Raw genomic sequence first — 17,420 nt, 5'->3', positions numbered from 1 at the left:
GGCGCGCGGTGAGGCTGGGCTGGGCAGGAGGTGGCGGCGCGCTGCAGAAGATGGGATTGGGAGGCAGGGTCGTGCGGGTGGCCGGGCTATTTTTTTTTTCTCCGCCGTACCGGTTCGGGCTGAGGTATGACGAGAACTGCGGGTTCGATTATCACAAATCTTAGGGACTTTTCTGCAAAAATGCTAACGACGTACGACCAGAAGCGATCGCTGGTTTATTAGTAGGTAGAGATAGGTGAACAGTTGATTACTTCATCCACTTCCTGATGAATAGCTACTACAATTGGCAGAGCCTCAGGTTCTTCATCCACTAACCATGCATTCAATTTTTATTGTATACTGTACTATGTGTTAGTAGTTGAGTACTACAGTACCATGTCGACTAGTCCAGCATTAGCCTAGACCAGTCATGATTAGTCTATGAGTCTCAACCTTGGCTTGACTCGTCGACTCGTTATTCTTGATAGCGACATGTTTTGTCATGTTCTCCAGTGTTTTATGGCTAAGTAGATAGTTTATGCATCATACCAACCAAGGGTTCCATGATAATACCCACCAGAACTTTTCATGAACTGTATGGTGCAATATGCTCCTGTCACCGTGCCATTTTCCTGCTCCCTTAAAACATTGAAGGACATCTTCAGTGCGAGTGGATTCCTGTTAAACAATGCAACACATTCAGGTGCACTTTTGGCTGCGCGCATCAATGGATGTGGAGGCTGGGGGTAGCACCTGCATTTGAAAAACAAAAGAGTTCAGATGCAGCTATCTCAAGGAGAGAATGTCCTTTGCAAGATTGATCTGCTACTGATTATAATGATGAGATATCAGCCTAACGGCTGTCCTATGAAAGCATGAAATAGCTGACGATGCTGGTTACTGTTTTGTGGTAGATATAAAGGTTGGGGGTGCATGTGATCCTAATAGTAGATTTGGTTTCCCCAAAGAGCAAAAGATAACCGACTCTCGTTACTTCTCTGCAGTTCAGTGGTAAAAGAGTTGCCATTCTTGGGCTTGGCAGGATAGGCTTAGCCATAGCAAAAAGAGCTGAAGCATTTGGTTGCTCAATCAGTTACCACTCAAGATCAGAGAAGTCATTTCCAAACTACAAGTTCTTTACGAATGTTGTTGACCTGGCAGCCAATTGTGACGTGCTTGTTGTAGCATGTTCGCTTAATGCCGAGACGCATCATATTGTCAATCGTAAGGTCATGGATGCGCTAGGATCAGATGGTGTGCTCATAAACATTGGGCGTGGAGCACATGTGGATGAACCTGAGCTTGTGTCTGCTCTTGTTGAGAAACGCCTTGGAGCAGCAGGCCTTGATGTGTTTGAGCATGAGCCCTTTGCTCCAGAGCAACTTTTCAGTTTAGATAATGTTGTTTTGGTCCCTCATGTAGGAAGTGATACAGAAGAAACATGCAAGGCAATGGCTGATCTGGTTCTGAAGAATTTAGAGGCACATGCTCTTAATAAGCCCTTACTCACCCCAGTCATCTGATTGTTACTGGGATTCCCAGATGTTAACAGTTTGTAATCCAAACTCTGGGTTTTTTGTCTAGTTTATGAACTCAGCATTATCTATTGTTTTCGGAAGACATCATATGTTATGTCTGATATGCAATCAACCATGATAAATAAGACCATCAGTTCCAAAGTTTATTCATATATTTACAGAGATATTTGCATCTGTCCCTCTTCACTTGCTGGTACCTTTGTGTGTGGTCGGGGCATGCAATCTCGGCATTCCGTTTTGGATCCTTTCTTTCTTATATTTCCTTGTTTAAGCAGGTAGAACATCTGTGGCTCGTTTTTCTCATAGATTTTGTTTATCCTGTTGCAGTTCAGTGGCAAGAGAGTGGGCATCATCGGGCTGGGCAGGATAGGGCTTGCCATTGCCACCCGAGTGGAGGCCTTTGATTGCCCAGTCAACTACTACCAGAGAACAAAGAAAGACTACCCCAGCTACACCTATTACCCGAGCGTGGTCGAACTGGCGGCAAACAGCGACATCCTTGTGGTGGCCTGCCCGCTGAACGAGCAGACCCGGCACATCGTCAACCGTGAGGTGATTGAGGCGCTGGGGCCCAAGGGCCTGCTCATCAACATTGGGCGCGGCCCTCACGTTGACGAGCCCGAGCTGGTCTCGGCGCTCGTCGAGGGGCGCCTCGGCGGGGCGGGCCTCGACGTGTTCGAGGACGAGCCCAACGTGCCCGAGGCGCTGTTCACGCTCGACAACGTCGTGCTGGTGCCCCACGTGGGGAGCGGGACGCACGAGACGCGCCAGGCCATGGCGGACCTGGTCCTGGGCAACCTGGAGGCGCATGTTCTGAAGAAGCCGCTGCTGACTCCGGTTGTCTGATGATGATCAGGATATGAAGAAGTGAAGCACGACAAGATGTTTTCTGTTTGGGGATCATATTGAAATCTGTTGTTTTCGATCGGTGAACATTCGACGAGAAAGAAAGGTCAATAAGTTTGATTTCTTACTGGGATGCCGATGCCGGTGCCATGTATTCGGGCTGGAGTTGTTATCTTGTGTCGATGCCGATGCCGTGCTATGTATAGTATGCCCGGCCGGTTTCCTTGGTCGAGGAAATGCAGCCCAGCGGCAGCGTATCATCATGGCCGCTCAACGGATGGCTGGAGCATTGAACGCGCACGCACAGGATAGTGGACGATGGCCCGAGTGAGGAGAGGAGTACCCCATTTCACATTTTGGGATCCGGCAGCACTGTGGTATCCTCACTGAGGTGTCCGTTGTACACGTCTGATCCTTTGACAGGTCGCGATCCCCTACCGGGCGACACGCGTGAATGCGTGATGGACTGCACTGCACGAAGGATGGATCCATTATTAAGATGTACTCCCTTCATTCCATATTAATTGTCTTTAAAATGGATGTATCTAGATGTATTTCAATACTAGATATATATCCGTTTAAGCGACAACTAATAGGAACGGAGGGAGTAGCTGCGGCAGATGGACCGAGTGGGCGGTTGGGCACGTCGCGAGAGCCAAGAACGTTCGTACGTACATACATACATTGATCCTTGAGCGGCGGTACATGGCATGGTTTTCTTCTCTGCTATACTAGGGTATGTGTAGGCGTACCGTGTATGGTGGCGACGAGACGTGGACGCTGCTTCCCGGGCTCGGCGAACCCCCCACGTTTCCTTGACCGTCCGTCTGCAGTTTGTTTCGCATTACGGCACGGACCGCTCGATCGACCGCTTCGGACCCAGCTGATATCACCGTCTTGTACAGAGTGAGAGATAGGAGAAGCAGCTGTCTTCCACGCTCCGGGGCTGACAGGCGGGTGGGGCCCACGTGTAAGGGCGCCTGGTCAAGCAAGCAGCGTTCCCTCCCTCCCTCCCTCGAACAGCTGCATGCGTCAAAGGGGGAGGGAGCATGCAGGAGCACGCGGCGCCACTTGACGAGCCGTTTCGAGCCCCAGACCCAGCCCGAGCTCCTCGCGCGTCACTGCAGCCTCCCTCCGCGCGCCGCCCGCTTCCATCGGCGTCTGCGTGGGCGAAGAACAGGCGAGTGCTCCCGCCAATCTCTTTCTCTCTCCCCTCCTCTTGTTTCTTCCTTCTTGGAGGAGAGAGGTCGAATGATTCGATCATCATTCCTCATCCAAGCGACCACCGTACCGGCCGTTTCATCTTCTCCTTTCCTCTTTCTTCTTCTCTGGGGGGCGGGGCGGGGCGGGGCGGACGTCAGATCATGCATGAGATCATCGATATCTTGCCCGCGTCTCGTTTTCTTTCTTCAGAAAAATACTTCTCCGGCGGTCCGGTCGCGGCTGCCGGCTGGGATCGCGGTCGAAACCAACCGATTACGTAACTCATCGATTTGATTCGTGCGCTACAGAGAAGTTGGTCCATTGACAACTGATGATCAATTCTCTTCTTTCTTCTTTGGTGACATGCTGACGCAATTGCGCGGGATTATGATTTCATCGACGTGCTACGTTAATAATTCCCAAACAATCCTGGTCTACGAGATTATAATTTTGTCCCGCTCTCAATCAATGTTCACTCTTAATTTTCTCTTCAATTATAGCGCGTCAAAATTTTGCCTTCAATTATTGCAATTCTTACCAAAAGCGTTCACGTTTTCCCTTTTCTTCCCATATAAGCGAGCGTCAAACTTGCAATCTTCAGATGATTATTGCCCTCCAAGATCTCATTGCTCCACAAGCGTTTCAGGCCAGTGAGCTTCTCCAAGAAATCAAATCCTTCCTCCTGGTGGCACCGCCGCGCGACGGGACGATGAAGCACACGACGTCGGACTCGGACGTGACGAGCCTGGCGACCACGTCGCCGTCGCGGTCCCCGAAGCGGGCGGCCTACTACGTCGTCAGCCCGTCGCGCGACTCGCGGGACGACGGCGACAAGTCCTCGTCCACGCAGGCCACCCCCGTGTACAACAGCCCCCTCGACTCCCCGTCGCACCAGTCCTCCATCGGCCCGCACTCCAGGGCCTCCTCCGCCAGCCGCTTCTCCGGGAACCTCACCGGCGGCGGCCGGGCCGCCGCCACCCGGAAGCGCCCCCACGGCCACGGCAAGGGGTGGCACGAGGTGGACGTGATTGACGAGGAGGAGGCCGAGGACGCCGGCGTGGACCAGGAGCGGGAGCTCTCCAGGAGCTGCGTCGCCGCCTTCTGGTTATCGGTTCTCGTCCTCGCCTTCACCCTCGTCTGCCTCGTCGTCTGGGGCGCCGCCCGCCGTGATAAACCCAGCGTCCTCGTCAAGGTGCATTTCATCTCTGCCACCTTAAATTCAGTATCTCCCTCTATTACACAACCTTAGAATTTGTTTGGTTCTGTGCAGAGCTTGAGAGTGGAGAATTTCTACGCCGGCGAAGGGACGGACGGCACCGGAGTGCCGACCAAGTTCGTCACGATGAACTGCTCGCTCGAGATTGACGTCCACAACCCCTCCACCATGTTCGGCATCCATGTCTCTTCCACCTCCATCCAGCTCTACTATTCCCAGATACCCATCGCCAGCGGTCAGGTAATTAGCACGCCAAAAAGCATCAGAGAGGAACTCCGCTTTCTGAAGTTCCTCCGTCAGAATTCCGGTAGCTAATGCCGCCTCCTACTGCTGCTGCTGCTGCTCTGCAGCTGGACAAGTTCTACCAGCCGAAGAAGAGCCGGCACGTCGCATCGGTGACCCTGCACGGCGAGAAGACGCCGCTCTACGGAGCCGGGGCTACCTTCGTCCTCACCGACACCGACGGCGTGCCCCTCACCGTGGACTTGGCGGTGAGGACGAGAGGGTATGTCATCGGCAGGCTTGTCAGGGTGACACACGCCAAGCGTGTGCGATGCCCGGTTCTTGTGAGCTCTCTCACCGACAAGCCCATCATGATCACCCAGACTGCTTGCAGCTACTCTTGATTTGGTAATCTATTGCTTGAGATGTTGTTAATTTTGACAAGTATAAGAGCGTATAATGGTTGTGATCGTGTAGATATTGTTGTGGTCGTTCATGGCATTGGAACCATCTGGTTAATAATTCTCCAGCATCAGTGTTTGATTGAGAGCATAGCATTCAGTTGGTATCATAGATCACACATGCTGTTTGAGGGGAGTCTGATCTGTGGAATGGTGAGAGTGAGACATCTGAATCGAAGACCAATGTGTGTGCAGAATCATACAAAAATGACCAGCATCTACGGTCAGGAGATAAATTTTGGGGAAGAATTGGGTTTTACAGGTAGTAGTGTACATGTGCTGAACAGCAAACATGGCCGCCTCTTAACTGAGGAAGACCATCTTGATTGAGCTGATGCTGTGACTGTACAGCCCACCCTGCTTCTGCCTTCGCTCCCTGCAAAACCCCGAGGATCGCAGTCGGAGCTGACACGATCGCCACGGCGACGACGACGACGGCGGCGCCGACGATGCAAAGTCTCCAGCCCTGCCTGTCCCTAGCGCGCTTGTCACCTGCACGAAACTGGCACGTGATGATGGATCACTCGTTGCCTGCTCACTGGCTCTTCCGGATCTCTGCAGCTTGTCGTCGTCGTCGTCGGGACGGCGGTCCGGCTCGTCGTGATCGCTCGCGTTGGGGGCGGGGCGACGACGGTCGTCGGGGGAACCGAGGTTGCGGTTGGCGTTCTTGACCAGGCCGACGGCCTTCCACGCATCGGCGACGAGGCTGTAGGTGCTCTGCTTCGGCCTGACGCCGGCCTCCTGCATCATCCGGAGGACCTCCTCGGCCTTCCACGGCTGCTTCTGCTCGCTGTACCCCCAGATGAGCGTCTCGAACGTCCGGAGGTTGGGGCGCACGCCGGCGTCCCGCATCTTCTTGTACACCCTGGCGGCGTTGTCCATGTCGGCGACGCTGCACCAGCCGCTGATGACGGTGGTGAAGGTGACGACGTTGGGGCGCACGCCGAGGCGGCGCATCCGCTCCAGGAGCTCCTCCGCCTTGCCGGGCTGCTGCGCCCGGACGTGGCCCTTGGCCAGGATGCTGTACACCTGCGGGTCCGGCTCGATCCCGGCCTCTACCATCGTGTCGAACACCTTGCTGCACTTCGCCATGTGCCCCAGCGAGCTGAAGGCGTTCAGCTGGTGGCTGTACGTCACGATGTCCGGCTCGATGCCGAACTGCTCCATCAGCCCGAGAACCTGCACATCATAAGATCAAGAATCAATCGAGTTTTGTGAGCTCTGAGCTCGCTCTGAGCTCACGTGCGTACGTCGTCGGCGGCGGCCGTGTCGTTGGCGTCGAGGAAGCCCTTGAGGAGGGTGTTGAAGACGATGACGTTGGGGAGGACGCCGGCGTCCTTCATCTGGCGGACGCAGCGGAGCGCCTCCTCCAGCCTGCCCTCCCGGCAGTATCCGCCGACGATGATTCCCCAGGTGCGCTCGCTGGTGCGCAGCCTGGCGCGCACCATCTCCACCACCAGCTCCTCCGCCCGCCACGTCTCGTCGTTCTTGGCGTAGGCGCTGGCGACGGTGTTGTAGGTGACGACGTCGGGCTCCACGCCGCGCGCCCGCATCCGGCCCACCACGCCCCACGCCTCCTCCAGCCTCCGGTGGTCGCACCACGCCTTCACCAGGATGTTGTAGGTGGTCAGGTTGGGCCTCACCGTGGACGCGACCCCGGCGCCGTCGCCGCCGGCCATCATGTCGAAGATGCGCTGCGACTCGTCGGGGCGGCCGGCGATGCCGAAGCCCTTGATGAGCGTGTTGAAGGTGCTGATGGTGGGGCGGCAGCCCGGGTGGTGGCGGCTCATCTTCCAGAAGGTGCTGGTGGCCTCGCCCATCCGCCCGGCCTCCACGAAGGAGTTGATGAGGGCGTTGAAGAAGATGGCGTCCGGCCGCAGCCCGGCGGCGTCGATGCCGGCGAGCAGCGAAGGGATCGCCTCGAACGCGCGCTGGTTCGTCACCGCGGTGAGCAGGGTGGTGTACGTCACCAGGGACGGGCGGTGGCCCTCGTCGGCGAGGTGGCCGAACAGGGCCTGCGCCTGGTGAGATTTCTTGGCGTCGATCAGGCTGCGCATCTCCCGCGTCCGGCTGACCACGGCCTGGCACGTGTGCCCCTTGGCGCACGTCGTGCAGGTGCTCGCCGGCGGCGGCTGCGCGTCGCCGCCATTGCCCTGGCGCTTCTCCTCCTCCTCCTGGAGCACCCAAAGAAGGAAACTCTTGACTTGTTTGAGATGAGCAGGCGCAATATGGGCACAAAAATCACGGAAAGAGTAGAGAAGTCGATCACACAAAATTCACCAAGGATATCTATCTTTCCCCCGCCCTATATCTCGAAATGTGCAGGCAAGAACTGAGATGTGGTCACAGCTGCTTGTCATTCTTATCTAGTACTCCGGTGCAATCCGGTGCTTACCGTGGAGGCGGATCCGTTGAGCTCTTTCCCCTTGTTTCTTGTCTTGCCCGTGCTGTTGGAAGTGGAGGCCGGCGTCAGTTGTATGCCGTCTTGTAGCATTGTAGCACCGCTATATGCTCCTCAACCTGGCCAGTAGTGTCAGGATTTATTCAGATGCCATGATTCTGAATGATGCTTTCGAAACCAAATGAAGCGCACAAAATGCAGAACACAAACCTACTCTGCATTCAGTGTTGCTTGCTATACTTGTACTGTACTTAATATTGAAGTAATGCGGGTTGGAACGAAAGGAAAACACACATATCTATCTCACTTGGCAAAAAAAAATAAATCTGTTTAAACAGTTTTACTATCTATCTATCGGCAGGTGAGGTGAGCACGCATGCATCCCTGAATTTGTTGTTGGCGTCCATTCTTCGGCGCCCAGCAGACTGGAGGAGGGGGGCGAGATGCACGCGGACGTTCGGAGCTCGCCGTCCGGTGATCTCCACGGCGTAATTGAGCAAAACACAAGAGGTGGAAACTCATTCTAGCTAGCGCCATCCTCTCGCAGCCTCGGCGGCAGAAACACAAGTGAAGGAGCCAGCCTGGTTAGGTACATCACCTCATTCGCAGCAGCAGAGTTTCCAAGCGTGCCCCCACGGTCAGCCGCACGGCGTGCCTCCGGCCGGTATGGCCGGAGGAGGAGGAGGAGGAAGAGCAAGGGGGAGAGACGGACCAAGGCGTGGCTGTGAGGGGCTGCGCTTCGTTTTTCTTTATCCGCAGGGGACCGGGCTGGGAAACGATAGGCAAGGGCGCGCGGGCTCCGCTCCGGTGACAGCTCGGCGGGGAACCCTGAGCCTGAGGTGGGACCCATGCCCTGGGGGGTGTTTTTTTTTACGGTTTGGCTATTTTTCAGTCAACTGATTTACAATTGGCCTTCAATCATTTTTTTGGCCGTTCGATGTCATGCCGAGATCTGCACCGCGAGCACTTTAGTTTCGGGGCCAGCCCGTTAACGTCCGTCCCCTGCCCTCCCTTTGTCCTTTTTGTTTATTTTCATTTCTATCCTTTCTCATTTCTTGGAGAGAGTTAAAGCAGCGGAGCGAGGGAGGCGCCTCTTGGCGATTGCCTCTGAAGAAAGATGAGACACAACACACTTTGCATTGATCTGTCTAGGCCGTATAAGTACAGGAGGAAACTCAGGTGACGAGCACCACTACTCTAGCTAAGGGCATCTCCAGCCGCGCCCCCAGGAAGGCCTTCCTAGGCGTTTTTTTGCGCCTGCGCCGAAAAATCGGCTCAGTCGCGCCCCCAGGAGCCCGATTTTCGCCGGCTTGGGCCGAAAACAGCGCCGACGGACTCAGGCCGAACCCGGCGCGCTGGGGGGCGCCGGGGGCGCCGGGGCGAACTGTTTTGGCGCGAAACAGCCGCGGGCCCGCCGCGTCAGCGACTCTACCCTCTTCTCGCCCCTTCGTCGTCCTCATCGCCTCGTTTCCCGCGGAGAATCAATGCCAAAGCTACCGCGCTGCCGCGCCGGTCAGCCTGCGCCATTGATGCCTCACGGACGGCGCAGTGAAGACCGGATGACGCACGTCCCTCGCCCGCCACGCGTACTCACGGCGGCTCGCGCATGGGCAGCGCCTCGGCCTATATAAGACGCACCCCAGCGCACTCGGCGACTCGTACTCTCTCGCCGTCGTCGTTCCTCCCTCTCCTCTCTCTCGCCGTCTCCAACACCCATGGCCGAGCGCTTCCCAGGCGACGGCGCGGCGGCGAACGGCTTCGGCCGCCGCCATCTTCACGAGAGCGAGGCTCGCCTCCTTTTCAAGGCCGAGTACCCGGTCCCGCCGGACATGCGGGTACCCGGGGCGTGGAGGATCAGCGCCGGCGGCGTGCCGGTGCCCTCGATACCCACTGGCACGACGTGGCGTGCGGAGATCGCACGCATCCGCTCGTCCCTGCCGCGTGCGGCGAGGGAGGGGCCACGGTACGTCCCCGACAGCCCGCTCTGGGAGCCCTACTTTCGCCGCCGCCACACCGAGCAGCTCGAGGCCACCAACGGCGTCGAGCCCTCCGACAGGCTCAACGCTGTCGGCCGGCGTCGATGGTGGGGCGTGCCCGGGCGCACGTTGGAGGCCGTCCTCGAGTACATCGAGGGCAGCAACACGCCGCGCCTCGAGTACCCCGCTCCCCCGTCCTTCACACGCCGCTGGGGAAGCTCCTGGACCCCGAGGCGCATGGAGACCGGGGGGTCCTCCTCCTCGTCCGGTGGCTCCCCTGCCTCCACCTCCGCCCCGTCAAACAGGAGCCCCAGGGCGCCTGTCAGCGCGCGCACCCGCAGCTCCGGCGTCTGCATCGGCGACAACGCCTCCCCCACCGGCCGCTTCGTCCTCGTCGAGCCCAAGCCGGAGCCCGGCCTCCCCGTGGAGTACGAGGAGATAGCCCGGCGTGGCTTCTCCGACGAGGACGCCCTGCGGTGGGCGCGGGACGACTACCTCCGCGACGAGATGGTCCGGCAGCGCTGGGCCCTGGAGGAGATCGCCGCCCGCAAGCGTGGGCGTGAGGACGAGCACGACGTCGTGGTCCTCAGCGACGACGCCGCCCCCGGACCGTCCAACCCGTCGCGCCAACCGGGGGAGGGATGCAGCAGGGACGGCGGAGGTGTCGGCGGGGTTCTACCGCCTCCTCGGCATGTAGAACCGCGTGGGCGGGCGGCGAGGCGGGCGGCGAGGGAGATGGCGGGGGTAGCCCGCGATAGTTTTTCCCTTTTTTTGTAAAGTATGTTTAAATTTGAACGAACTCGCCGATGTTTGCATTAAATTTGAGTCGTGTTTGCGCCGTATTTGACTTCTTTAAAAACCCGTGGGGGGCCGCGACTGGGGGGCATCACGCCCCCAGTGCGCGGTTTTGCGCCGGTGCGCCCCCAGGGGGCGATTTTTTGCCCCTCCTGGGAGGCCAACGGCTGGAGATGCCCTAACTGCACCACTACACCACTACACCACTACTCATGTACGTGGGTGATCGTGGGCGCTGTGTGCTTTGACTAGGCACAGGGGCACACATCGCTCTATAGTTCAACACCCCCCCACAGTCGTGACGTCGCCGGAGGAGACGCAAAGGCTGGACCGAAACTCAGAGAAAATGTTCGACGGCAGACCCTTGGTCATCACATCAGCGAGTTGCTGGCGAGTAGGGACATGTAGGACGTGGAAGTCACCGAGCGCCACCCGTTCTCGAACAAAGTGGATGTCCAACTCGACATGCTTTGTGCGCCGGTGGTGCACAGGGTTGACGGAGAGGTAGACGGCCGAGATGTTGTCGTAGAAGACGATGGTGGCGGAGCGCACTGGATGAAGGAGCTCACCGAGAAGCTGACGCAGCCAGATGCATTCGGCGACTGCGTTGGCGACGCCCCGGTACTCGGCCTCGGCGCGGAGCGCGAGACCGTGGCTTGGCGCTTCGACGACTAGGAGACCAGAGTGTCGCCGAGGTAGACACAAAACCCCGAGGTCGAGCAGCGCATGTCCGGGCAACCAGCCCAATCTGCATCAGTGAAGGCCCGAAGCTCGATCTTGGCAGCAGGATGGATCCAGAGCCCCAAGTCGGTGGTGCCGCGCACATAGCGAAGTGCGCGCTTCAGCAGGCCTTCATGACAGACCCGGGGGTCATGCATGTGAAGACACAGCTGTTGCACGGCGTACGCAAGCTCAGGGCGGGTGATGGTGAGGTACTGTAGAGCCCCGGCGAGACTGCGGTAGGCATAGGCATCGGCGACCTTGGGCCCGTCGGCGGAGGGAAGTTTGGACTTCGTGTCCACAGGTGTGGGTGCAGCCTTGCAGTTGTCCATGGACGCAGCTCGAGTATCTCCTCGGCGTACTGCTCCTGCGACAGGAAGAAGCCGTTCGCCGTGCGCGTGACACGAATGCCAAGGAAGTAGTGTAGAGCGCGAAGATCCTTCATGGCGAACTCACGAGCGAGCTGCGCGATGAGATGTGAAGTAGGGCTGAAGTTGAGGCTGTTAAGACGATGTCGTCCACGTAAAGTAGCAGGAAGGCCGTGTCGTTGCCGCGGGTGTAGGTGAACAGCGACGTGTCCGAGCGTGTCGCCGTGAAGCCGATCGTGGCGAGGAAGCCGGCGAAGCGAAGGAACCAGGCGCGAGGCGCCTGTTTCAGCCCGTACAGAGACTTGCTCAATCTGCAGACATGGTCAGGCTTGCTCTCGTCGATGAACCCAGCAGGTTGGAGGCAGTAGACCTCCTCGGCGAGCGTGCCATGGAGGAAAGCGTTCTTGACGTCCAATTGATGGACAGGCCATCCAAGCGAGGCAGCGAGCGTCAGGACGGTGCGGATCGTCGTCGGCTTGACGATGGGTGAGGAAGTCTCGCCGTAGTCGACACCGGGACGCTGAGTGAAGCCGCGCACCACCCACCTTGCCTTGTAGCGCTCGAGGGAGCCGTCGACGCGTGTTTTGTGGCGAAAAACCCACTTCCCTGTGATGATGTTAGCGCGGGGCGGCCGGGGAACAAGCTCCCAGGTGCGGTTGCCGACGAGCGCCGCGAATTCCTCTGCCATAGCCGCGAACCAGTTCGGGTCCTGGACGGCAGTGCGAACGGAGCGAGGGATTGGCGACACCGTCATGGACGCAGGAGCCGTGGCGGTGAGGTTGTGGTAGCGCGGGTTCGGCCGGAACACGCCGTTCTGGGCGCGCGTGATCATCTGTCGAACGGCCTGGGGACGTGGCGCGAGAGGCGGCGAGCCGGTGGATGTTGAAGAGGAGACGCCCGAGGTTGATCTGGCGGCGGAGCTTGAATGCATGGATGGCCCGCACGAGCTTGCCGAGGCGCGCGAGGTGGAGGGAGGCGACGCAGCATGCTCGACGGATGGGCCGGAAGGTGGCCCGAGAGACGAGCCAGGCTGGGGCGCGGACGAGGCCGCCCCTGCCCGGAGCGACAGACGCTCATTTGAAAGTGGAGCTGGCACCACGATCAGAGGAGGAGCGCCACGAGCTGATCCCTGCACAGGTAAGAACGGACTGACAATTGGGTTAGATGGCGATCGTTCAGCGTCAGAGAGGTGTGGATAGGAAAATGGGAAGGTGGTTTCATCAAAAGTGACATGGCATGATGTGAGAACACGACAGGAGACTGGGTCAAAACATCTGTAGCCACGGTGATTGGAAGGATAGCCGAGGAAAACACAAGCGACGGAGCGGGGAGAAAGTTTATGCTGGGCAGTGGAGCTGGTGTTGGGGAAACATAAGCAACCAAAAACGCGCAGCAAGGTGTAATCAGGGGCTACGCCAAGAAGAAGCTCGTGAGGTGTCTGTGGTAAGCTAGACCGGCAGGGACGCTGGTTCAACAAATAAGTAGCAGTGCACAGGGCTTCAACCCAGAAACGGGGTGGCATGGAGGCGTGGAAGAGCAGCGCGCGCACGCCCTCGTTGATAGTACGAAGTGCACGTTCCGCCTTGCCATTCTGCTGGCTAGTGTACGGACATGAGAAACGAAAAACGGAGCCATGAGCAGAGAAGAAAGAGCGAACACGATCATTGTCGAACTCACGGCCGTTGTCGGTCTGTAGGGCAAGTATGGGCCGCTCAAATTGCATCTGAACGTAGGCATGAAAAGAGAGAAGAACAGAATGCACGTCAGACTTGTTGCGCAATGGGAACGTCCAGACATAGTGGGTGTAATTATCGATGATGACTAAGTAATACTGAAAACCAGAGATACTCACGACTGGAGATGTCCATACATCCAAATGCAACAGTTGAAAGGGAAAATAAGTACAGGACTGTGATGGAGCAAATGGCAAGCGTACATGTTTGCCAATGCGGCAGGCATGGCATGTGTGCGGTGCTGACTTGCTACATGTAAAAGGAAACAAAGCAGACGAACTACTGGTAGATAACTGGCCGGAGTGACTAAGCCGTTGGTGCCACAGGTCCACGGTGACAACGCCGGCGAAGTGTCGAGCGGATGGAGCCGAGGAACTGGACGCCACATGATAAAGATCGCCGTCGGAATCACATCGCAGAATCACCGCTCGAGTGCGGATGTCCTTGACAGAGAAACCAAAACTGTCAAATTCTACTGAAACAGGGTTCTCACGAGTTAACTGACGGACAGATAAAAGATTGCGAATAAGAGAGGGAGAGAGAAGAACATTGCGAAGTTGCAGAGAGGAATTGGTAACGATGAGTGCACCCTCACCAACACCGGTGATCGGGAGATGATCACCGTTGCCGACGAAGATACGAGCAGAGGTGGAAACTGGGCGGACAGAGTGCAAGTTACCAGCGTTGGAGGTCATGTGTGCGGAGGCCCCAGTGTCGAGGACCCAGTCCGACGAGCTCCCGGCGGACGGCGGCGACTGGGCGGAGTGCTGCAGTGCACTCTGAAGAGCGCCCATGTCCCAGGGCGTGGTGGATGTCGACGCGCCGTGGGTGAAGCCGGGGGCGTAGCCACTGGGTGCGGGTCCGTATCCGCCGGGATTGAAGCCGGGGGCGTAGCCGTAGGTGTAGCCGTGCGGTGGAGGAGCCATGGGCGCGGCCATCATGGCGTGCTGATGCGGAACGCCGGGGCGCGGGCCGAGCACGCCCGCGCCGGGCGCGCGCCAAGGGACCGGCCATGCCTGGACAAGGCCAGTCCAGGAGTTCGCGCCAGAAGCGGGCGCCGGGTATGCTGGGTTGCGGGGCACAGAAGGAGCCGCGGAGGACGAATTGCCGGTCCTGTTCCCATGCCCGCGACGGTGGTTACGCCCACGACCACCGGCGGGGCTGGTGCCTGGAGCGGTACCGGAGCTGGAAGCGCTAGGAGACGGCGGCACGGGGCCACCAGCGCGGCCGGCGAGGAGAGCGTGAGCCGACTGTTGGCGCACGGCCTACTCAACGCGAAACTCCTCCAGCATGAGGAACGAGCGAGCCTGCAGAAAGCTCGGCAGAGGCACCTGCGACGTGATGTGCGGGATCGCGCCATGAAACTGACGGCCGAGCCCGTGAAGGAGGTTGAAGACCTGCTGTGGCTCCGAGACGGGCTGACCCAGATCGCGGAGTTGGTCAGCGAACCGCTTTAGGCGGGTGCAGTACTCCAAGACGGTCAGATCGCCCTGGACGCAGGCGTGGTACTCCGCGTCGATGTAGACGGCACGGGAGAGCTGGTTGTCGTGGAAGATGCCCTGGATGGAGGCCCAGACGGTGGCGGCGGTGTCTTCAGGCTGCATGACGATCTCGAGCAGCTCCGGCAAGATCGTGGTATACAGCCAATGCACCACGCAGTGGTCGACCATGACCCAGTCGGGGTTGTCGAGAGGAGCGGCGAAGTCGGCATCCAGGTGGCTGCGGAGGCCGAACATGCCAATGACGGCGTCGAAGAAGCGCCGCCACTGAGCGTAGTTGCCGGCCGCCAGGTCGAGAGTGACCAGGACATGCTGACGAATGTCAACCGTCTGCAGGATAGAGGCAGGGAAGGAGGGCGCCGCAAGCACAACGCTGGGGCCGGCAGCAGTCGAGACAGCGGGCGCTGGCACAGCGTGGAGGGCGCCGGCGCCGGCGGCCGCGGCCGCGGCGTGGCCGGGCGACGCGGCGGGCGAGCCATCAGAGGAGGAAGAGGAGTTCGTGTCCATGGGAGCGGAAGCGGAGGAACCAAGCGCAAAGGGGTTAGAACCGTGCGACATCTGATACCATGAAGGAAGATGAGACACAACACACTTTGCATTGATCTGTCTAGGCCGTATAAGTACAGGAGAAAACTCAGGTGACGAGCACCACTACTGTAGCTAACTGCACCACTACACCACTTCTCATGTACGTGGGTGATCGTGGGCGCTGTGTGCTTTGACTAGGCACAGGGGCACACAGCGCTCTATAGTTCAACAACCTCGTCGTCCATGGCGATTCCGATCGTCTCCTCCTCTTCTTTCTTCAGGTTGATTTCCGCTCCAGTGCCTCCTCGCTTTGGTTCTTGTCCCTTTCCCCGATGTATTTCTCCTAGATCTAGTGGTTTGATTTGATTATCCTGTTGTTTGATGTAGATGTATGTGTATGTGCACTCGTGCGTAGATGTGGATTTGGCGTGCGATTTGTTGCACTTGCAGTGGAAGATGCATGGATGCAGCAGCGGTGCATCCGATTCCCCTGTCGATTTTCTTATCTGTTCGTCAAGGCGTCTGATTCCGCTGTCAGTTTTTTGTTAGATGTAGTGGCCTACGTTTTCAGGTAGCAATTGCATCTAAGTTACATCAACTTTGTTATTGTAGTTTCATTTTAATTACAGTGTAATTTCCTCTGAAATATACGGGCAAGTGGCACTGTGATTACAATGTAATTTCCAGAGGTAATCACGGTGCAATTTCTACTGTAACTTCTGTGATTTTAGTTTACAGTCACTGCAATTGCAGTGCTATTTTGAGCTTAGTTACACTAGATCACAATGAAATTTTCAATTCAATTAAAGTAATTTTTCGGGTTTGTCTATATTGGATCTTCAATCATTTTGGAAAAAAAAAATCTTGGATCTACAAGCATTTTAGAACCTTCTTCTGTGTGGTTTGTCTTAGTTGGGTAATATTTGCATCCACTGTATACCCTTTTGTTTTTTTCTTCTATGTTTTAGGTAGTGTTGCATCTAAGTTTGCAACAGCTTCATGACTGTAATTCCATTTTAATTACAGTGTAATTTCCTCTGAAATTACAGAGTAATCACATTGTAATTACAATGTTCTTACAGCGGAATTTCAGAGCAATCGCAGTGTAATTTTCAGGGCAATTACATTGTAAATCATAGTGCTATTTTACTGTAATTACCGTGCAATTTAACTATAATTTACAGTGTTATTATAGTGTAATTTCCAGGGGTAATCGCAGTGCAATATTTACTGTAATTATACTGGGATATTTACTGTATTTACAGTCAGTGTAATTTCAGTATAATTACAGTGGTAATTAGACTGTAAATCACATTGTCTTTGTTGGATAATGTTGCATCTAATCACACTCTCAAAATATACTGAATCTACCTTTGTGTCAAAAACTTTGCTGTGCACAGGAAATTCTGCTTGCCTACTATTTTCAGCAACTTGATAATAGTAATTTTAGTATTTTTGCTACTGTAAATTTAGTTTCTTTGCCATCGTGCTTTTGAAACAAAATTGACCAGTTTCTTTAATTTTAACTACAGTGCTCTGTGCGAGACACTATGTGGAATAGAAAGAATTTATGATCTGTGCTTTTCTGTCTTGTGATTTTACAGGTCCTTCGATCTCAAAGAAAATCACTAGGCATGAGAAAAGAAGTTGGAATTGAAAGATTTCTGACCTGTGGATCGTTTCTTGTATGATCTTCTATAGTTTTCCCCAAATTTGTTGTTGCGGTTGTCCCTCCTTCCCTCTCTGCAAGCATCTCCCTCAAATCTCTCTTGAACTGGCTTGGTAATGACGATACATTTACAGCTGTACTTCCCTAGGTGCATTTATTTTTTATTTCTTATTTCCTCTATATACATTTTTTTTCTTCATATTATTCTTCCACGTTGCAGCTGTGCTTCCCTATAACCATTTGAAAGCATTGGTTTTCTTTCATAG

General features: G+C 56.2%; 3 protein-coding genes across 5 annotated transcripts in view; 2 read left to right on the top strand and 1 right to left on the bottom strand.

Annotated features, from left to right (window-relative positions):
• LOC119267671 (hydroxyphenylpyruvate reductase-like) overlaps positions 1 to 2,496 on the top strand; it is an 8,539-nt gene extending 6,043 nt beyond the window's left edge. The window contains exon 2 of one of the 2 annotated variants that reach the window (XM_037549100.1): positions 1,845 to 2,496. In XM_037549100.1, coding sequence (XP_037404997.1) covers positions 1,845 to 2,363 — 519 coding nt within the window. In that variant the 3' untranslated portion in view covers positions 2,364 to 2,496. Of the gene's footprint in view, positions 1 to 983; positions 1,651 to 1,844 lie in introns of those variants that run through there. The other variant, XM_037549101.1, reaches the window with a different exon arrangement.
• A 903-nt stretch (positions 2,497 to 3,399) lies between these two features.
• LOC119267669 lies at positions 3,400 to 5,548 on the top strand. Of its 2 annotated transcripts, XM_037549099.1 has the most exons (4): positions 3,400 to 3,543; positions 4,213 to 4,758; positions 4,837 to 5,022; positions 5,133 to 5,548. In XM_037549099.1, exons 2-4 carry the CDS (start codon positions 4,276 to 4,278, stop codon positions 5,406 to 5,408), a joined length of 945 nt encoding a protein of 314 aa, XP_037404996.1. In that variant the 5' UTR covers positions 3,400 to 3,543; positions 4,213 to 4,275; the 3' UTR covers positions 5,409 to 5,548. The 2 variants fall into 2 exon arrangements, with proteins under 2 accessions (XP_037404996.1, XP_037404995.1); XM_037549098.1 differs by lacking the exon at positions 3,400 to 3,543 and having other exon boundaries at positions 3,738 to 4,758.
• A 63-nt stretch (positions 5,549 to 5,611) lies between these two features.
• LOC119267668 (pentatricopeptide repeat-containing protein At5g25630-like) lies at positions 5,612 to 8,623 on the bottom strand. Its single transcript, XM_037549097.1, has 4 exons — positions 8,465 to 8,623; positions 7,861 to 7,985; positions 6,716 to 7,639; positions 5,612 to 6,644 (listed from the first exon to the last, which is right to left on the bottom strand). Exons 2-4 carry the CDS (start codon positions 7,957 to 7,959, stop codon positions 5,769 to 5,771), a joined length of 1,899 nt encoding a protein of 632 aa, XP_037404994.1. The 5' UTR covers positions 7,960 to 7,985; positions 8,465 to 8,623; the 3' UTR covers positions 5,612 to 5,768.
• Between the last annotated feature and the right edge of the window lie 8,797 nt (positions 8,624 to 17,420).

Source organism: Triticum dicoccoides, chromosome 3A (assembly GCF_002162155.2).
Source record: "Triticum dicoccoides isolate Atlit2015 ecotype Zavitan chromosome 3A, WEW_v2.0, whole genome shotgun sequence".
Lineage (NCBI taxonomy): Eukaryota > Viridiplantae > Streptophyta > Magnoliopsida > Poales > Poaceae > Triticum > Triticum dicoccoides.
The sequence above is the reverse complement of the archived record's forward strand: the minus strand, read 5'-3'. Positions and strand labels throughout refer to the sequence as shown.

Excerpts from the sequence above, each read along its gene's own strand:
- LOC119267669 (XM_037549098.1), top strand. The coding sequence starts at position 4,168 with ATGATTATTGCCCTCCAAGATCTCATTGCTCCACAAGCGTTTCAGGCC. Across the intron at positions 4,759-4,836 it reads AACCCAGCGTCCTCGTCAAG|AGCTTGAGAGTGGAGAATTT; the intron begins GTGCATTTCATC and ends GGTTCTGTGCAG. Across the intron at positions 5,023-5,132 it reads TACCCATCGCCAGCGGTCAG|CTGGACAAGTTCTACCAGCC; the intron begins GTAATTAGCACG and ends GCTGCTCTGCAG.
- LOC119267668 (XM_037549097.1), bottom strand. The coding sequence starts at position 7,959 with ATGCTACAAGACGGCATACAACTGACGCCGGCCTCCACTTCCAACAGC. Across the intron at positions 7,640-7,860 it reads TCAACGGATCCGCCTCCACG|GAGGAGGAGGAGAAGCGCCA; the intron begins GTAAGCACCGGA and ends TGGGTGCTCCAG. Across the intron at positions 6,645-6,715 it reads ACACGGCCGCCGCCGACGAC|GTTCTCGGGCTGATGGAGCA; the intron begins GTACGCACGTGA and ends TATGATGTGCAG.